At 44.8% G+C, this 6,000-nt stretch overlaps 1 protein-coding gene across 3 annotated transcripts in view; it reads left to right on the forward strand.

The window, feature by feature from the left end:
- The window catches only part of NABP2 (nucleic acid binding protein 2), a 59,707-nt gene that overhangs the window by 11,912 nt on the left and 41,795 nt on the right, over nucleotides 1–6,000 (forward strand). For all 3 annotated transcript variants that reach the window (XM_068267637.1, XM_068267638.1, XM_068267636.1), the window contains one exon: nucleotides 5,613–5,718. In XM_068267637.1, coding sequence (XP_068123738.1) covers nucleotides 5,640–5,718 — 79 coding nt within the window. In that variant the 5' untranslated portion in view covers nucleotides 5,613–5,639. The remainder of the gene's footprint in view (nucleotides 1–5,612; nucleotides 5,719–6,000) is intronic.

The following is a 6,000-nucleotide window of genomic DNA, read 5'->3' on the forward strand; positions in this document are numbered from 1 at the left end:
GTCCAATTTGGGAAAAAAAATGTTTTGACTTGTTCCAATAGAATCTATGCCGTTTATATTGGCAAGTCGTTCGTACCGTTAATAATGCTAAAATTATCAGATCATCAGTATAGGTAGCCAGACAAGTGTGCCCCCTCAGTTTCGGTAGCCATAAAGTGCCCCCCCCCCCCTTTCCATGTAGATAGCCAGAGAAGACACCCCTATGTATGCACTAACCTCTATACAACTCGCCTCTCCAGTCTTCATCCTGTTTCGAGACAGAGCAAAATGGCTCAGGGAAATTTGGTCTCACCATGTGCCGCCAAAGGCCGCAATGTGAATTAGACCTATAGTGGCACACAGACAGTAAATTAAGTGCTATCAAAAGTCTAATCCAAAATTATTATAAAAACAGTACAATTCGACTGCCAGCAGTAGCTGGCAGGCGAATTTTGTCTTTCCCAAGTCTATGGTGGCCTGAAGGGGGAATAGTAATTGTCACGGACGGTTGCGGGGCCGCAGGCGCGTCCTGTAACCGCCCGTGAAGAAAAAGCGATCGCACTCGATTCCCTGCATCGATTGCGCTTCAAATCGATACAATCTGGGTTGAGTGTGTAGGGGGAGCTGAAGTCCTTTTCTTAGCAGAGAGAGCACCATCCTAAAGGCTGGATGGCTCTTTTGATATGCTAATGAGCCTGGGCCCAGAGAGTCCCTGGCTTCAAGCTGTGCGGATGGGCCATCCATCAGGTATAAGGTGACACCTAGCTGCTCTCATGTAGATGTTAATTAACCAAGGGGTGATCAGGATGCCTAGGTGCAGCCAGGCAGGCTTCAAATCTCCGGGAGGTCTTGACACCTTGCTCACTGGTAAAGATCAAAGGGAAGTCAGCTGTTAGCAGCTAGAACACATCCTGAATAAACCTGAGTCTCATAGCATAATCCATAACTTCCCAGATCTGTCATATTTCTGGGGTTCCTGAGATGGCAGCTTCGCCAAACGTGGGGGAAGTGTAGCATGAGCCCCGGTGCTGGTTCTGAGGAAGTTTCAGAACATTCTGAGGTAAGGACTGCCAGTTAGGCAGTTTGAAAATGCCCTGATGATACCACAGGGGTCCCACCCCTCATGTCTGGTATCAGGGCGCTGGGTAAATCGAGACAGACCTGAAAATGTTAATAAATCTGCCCTGACCTGTACGGTTCTGTGAGATAGAGCCCATATATGGGTAGATATGATTTCTAGCCCCCAGGACAAGGGGAGGGCTCATCTCATCTTCTAAGGGGGTGTATGGCTCCCCGCCCTCACTCCCTCCTACTGAAGCAGGGGCATAAGAATGGCAGAGGACCCAAACTCAGGGTCCTCCACACTGAAACATCTTGAACTCATCAGATGCCAGCTTGAGGATATGCTGGCATCCACCTGGTCTGAACTCTGAACTCAAATTGAAACCCAGAACTCTGTTTTCCCACAAAAAGGACATCTTTCCAGGAACTAAGTATTTTTCTCCCTTCTTTTATTTTTTATACTGGCTATTACTGTCTTAAAGAGAACCCGAGGTGTGTTTAAAGAATGTTATCTGCATACAGAGGCTGGATCTGCCTATACAGCCCAGCCTCTGTTGCTATCCCAAACCCCACTAAGGTCCCCCAGCACTCTGCAATCCCTCATAAATCACAGCCGTGCTCTGAGGCTGTGTTTACATCTGTAGTGTCAGTCTCAGCTGCTCCCCGCCTCCTAACAGACGCTGCACCTGAATTGACTACCTGCACAGGTATGCAGAGCTCAAATAAAGGGCAGGTTACACACCTTGCATTCAAAACAGGTACAGTAAAGGGGGGCGTTAGCTTCAGCATAAGTTGTGCACAAATTATCCCTAATAGACTCTCCAACGGCGGTGACGTGCCCCATAGGAGAGAAACTAACCACTAATCTAGCAGTGAAACATATAAAAAAGTGAAGCATGTTCAAACAATGAAAATTGTCCAAAAAAAAGGTTAAAACCTCAAACTAATGTAACAGTGAAACATATTCAACAGTGAAACATATCCAACAGTGAACCCTAGCTAGTCTAAAATTAAAATCATAATCCTTACCTGGTGCAGCTAGCCATAAATGGTATACACATTTGTTCAGAAGACAGCAAGCAATGGAGCGCTCACAGGCTGCAAGTGAAGTGAAAGCTCCAGAGATATGCCCAGCCCCTTGGGGCTAAATACACACCTTGAATACAAATCAGATGCAAATTATGTGCTAACACTAATCTAAATTCTAGAATTTGAATGCAAGCTGACACCCCTGGAGGCCGCTAGCCTGAAGTATACTTAAGTTTTGTACAGCAGAAGGAAGTCAATTCAGGTGCAGGTAGTCAATTCAGGTGCAGCGTCTGTTTGGAAGCGCTGCCATTTCCTTCTGCTGTACAAAACTTAAGTATACTTCAGGCTAGCGGCCTCCAGGGGTGTCAGCTTGCATTCAAATTCTAGAATTTAGATTAGTGTTAGCACATAATTTGCATCTGATTTGTATTCAAGGTGTGTATTTAGCCCCAAGGGGCTGGGCATATCTCTGGAGCTTTCACTTCACTTGCAGCCTGTGAGCGCTGCCCATTGCTTGCTGTCTTCTGAACAAATGTGTATACCATTTATGGCTAGCTGCACCAGGTAAGGATTATGATTTTAATTTTAGACTAGCTAGGGTTCACTGTTGGATATGTTTCACTGTTACATTAGTTTGAGGTTTTAACCTTTTTTTTGGACAATTTTCATTGTTTGAACATGCTTCACTTTTTTATATGTTTCACTGCTAGATTAGTGGTTAGTTTCTCTCCTATGGGGCACGTCACCGCCGTTGGAGAGTCTATTAGGGATAATTTGTGCACAACTTATGCTGAAGCTAACGCCCCCTTTACTGTACCTGTTTTGAATGCAAGGTGTGTAACCTGCCCTTTATTTGAGCTCTGCATACCTGTGCAGGTAGTCAATTCAGGTGCAGCGTCTGTTTGGAAGCGCTGCCATTTCCTTCTGCTGTACAAAACTTAAGTATACTTCAGGCTAGCGGCCTCCAGGGGTGTCAGCTTGCATTCAAATTCTAGAATTTAGATTAGTGTTAGCACATAATTTGCATCTGATTTGTATTCAAGGTGTGTATTTAGCCCCAAGGGGCTGGGCATATCTCTGGAGCTTTCACTTCACTTGCAGCCTGTGAGCGCTGCCCATTGCTTGCTGTCTTCTGAACAAATGTGTATACCATTTATGGCTAGCTGCACCAGGTAAGGATTATGATTTTAATTTTAGACTAGCTAGGGTTCACTGTTGGATATGTTTCACTGTTGAATATGTTTCACTGTTACATTAGTTTGAGGTTTTAACCTTTTTTTTGGACAATTTTCATTGTTTGAACATGCTTCACTTTTTTATATATGTTTCACTGCTAGATTAGTGGTTAGTTTCTCTCCTATGGGCACGTCACCGCCGTTGGAGAGTCTATTAGGGATAATTTGTGCACAACTTATGCTGAAGCTAACGCCCCCCTTTACTGTACCTGTTTTGAATGCAAGGTGTGTAACCTGCCCTTTATTTGAGCTCTGCATACCTGTGCAGGTAGTCAATTCAGGTGCAGCGTCTGTTTGGAAGCGCTGCCATTTCCTTCTGCTGTACAAAACTTAAGTATACTTCAGGCTAGCGGCCTCCAGGGGTGTCAGCTTGCATTCAAATTCTAGAATTTAGATTAGTGTTAGCACATAATTTGCATCTGATTTGTATTCAAGGTGTGTATTTAGCCCCAAGGGGCTGGGCATATCTCTGGAGCTTTCACTTCACTTGCAGCCTGTGAGCGCTGCCCATTGCTTGCTGTCTGCTCCCCGCCTCCTGCATAGCTCCGGTCCCTGCCCCCGTCCCTTCCCTCCAATCAGTAGGGAGGGAAGGGATGCAGGCGGGGACTGGAGTTCTGCAGGAGGCGGGGAGAGCAGCAGACTGACACTATAGAGATAAACACAGCCAGCTCTGACAAGCTGTTTGTCAGCAGCGTGGCTGTGATTTATGAGGGATTGCAGAGTGCAGGGGGACCTTAGGGGGGTTTGGGATGGCAACAGAGGCTGGGCTGTATAGGCAGATCCAGCCTCTGTATGCAGATAATATTCTTCAAACCCACCTCGGGTTCTCTTTAATAATTGTGATTTTAATAATTGTCTGTATATATTAATTATTTATATTGCGTGAATAAACGACTTTCTCCAAGTCATTCACTGTCCGCTACCCTGCTTATCAGCACACACAGAACTGATCCCGGGTCTCTGAAGATACGCTACTGTTTGTTTGTTGTTGGCTAGACAGAATACCGTGTGTTTAACCGTTTTATTCGCAGGACTAGTCAGTCAGTTAGTGGGCTCCACGGTCCCATGGTAACCGCGGTGGTGGCAGTTTACTCTGAACCAGTAGGTGACGTTGTAATTACCCGTGTCTCACAGGCTCCCTTCTGAGTTGTCTGCGGCTAATTCTTAACGGTTCCTGCGCATTGACTGCGACCAGAGTTCGCACGATCTGTGCGCTGGCACCGTTTAGAAGGCTAAGTGCGGTCAGCCACTAGGGCTCCTGTGACAGTAATTAACGCCGTCGGCACTTTTGCAGTTGCAGGGTGAGGCTCTTCACCCTGCGCTCAAATTTCCCAGGGCCGTTTTTTGCATGTATATATTCTCCTAGGCACTCCGTCTTTATGGTGTGAGCACCATCTGTCATCATGTGACAGGCGGCGCTTGCTCCCTAGAGATGGAGTAGCAATGAGAAGAGAATAAAGACTGGTTGCGTGTGGCCGGAACCTTTGGAGGTGAATTGTTCTGGGTTACCGCTTTAGGAGCCGATTATCGCTGGCGACTTTAATTCAGCGAAGCAGCTGTAATGTATGTCAGGGACAAAAGTCCAATCCATGGAGGCCCTACCTCAAAAGTTAAAGAATCTGCCAGACACCACAGAATATCTTCTGAGGACTTGGGTGGATTCCATGACTCAGTGGGTCAGAGCTGTTTTGACAGCACAAGTGGAACCTATGCCATATTAAGTAGGTGGCTTTAAAGGGGAACTGAAGAGAGAGGTATATGGAGGCTGTCATGTTTATTTCCTTTTAGACAATACCAGTTGCCTGGCAGCCCTGCTGATCCTCTGCCTCTAATACTATTAGCCATAGCCCCTGAACAAGCATGCAGCAGATCAGGTGTTTCAGTGGTTCAGACTTATAAGTCTGATCTGACAAGACTAGCTGCATGCTTGTTTCTGGTTTTAATCAGATACTACTGCAGAAAATAGACCAGCAGGGCTGCCAGGCAACTGGTATTGATTAAAAGGAAATAAACATGACAGCCTCCATATACCTCTCTCTTCAGTTCCCCTTTAATGTTCTGGCTGATTGGTGTGTTATGCTATTCTGTGTATTGTCATTAGGAGTCCAGAACCACGTGAGAAAAATAATTTTGAAATATGGTATTGTAGACAGCTTTTATAATTACAGGTAGTAAATGGTTGTGTGTGCTCTTTGAAGTGCTGCGTAATATTTTGGCACTCTATATATAAATAAATAGCAGCCCTCACAATATGAAGCATGTAGGTATACCTCAGTAACTAACTGCTGACTTATTTTTAATTTTCAGTGACTAAAGCTTTACACGAGGGCCATTATGACTACTGAAACCTTTGTGAAGGATGTTAAGCCTGGTCTCAAAAATCTGAATGTTATTTTTATTGTCCTTGAAACAGGTATGTCAAAGAAAAAACTCTTTAACGTAGGAGCTTTAATGCCTGCATTGGCCTCTATTCACAATGAGTTAACGCGGGAACGAAGTGTCAGAAAAAAAAATATTGACTGAAGTATGATCATGTCCACGTTCACAATGTTTACCACCTGTAATTAGTTTGTGGGAAAAGTGCGGTTACGTCAGCAAAAGTTATTTTAGAGGTAAATTTCACAAAAATTGAAATTCATTATAAAAAGGAGAGGATTGTTTCATCCTTAATTACTGTTTTTTTCATCACCAAGTA

Source organism: Hyperolius riggenbachi, chromosome 2 (assembly GCF_040937935.1).
Source record: "Hyperolius riggenbachi isolate aHypRig1 chromosome 2, aHypRig1.pri, whole genome shotgun sequence".
NCBI lineage: Eukaryota > Metazoa > Chordata > Amphibia > Anura > Hyperoliidae > Hyperolius > Hyperolius riggenbachi.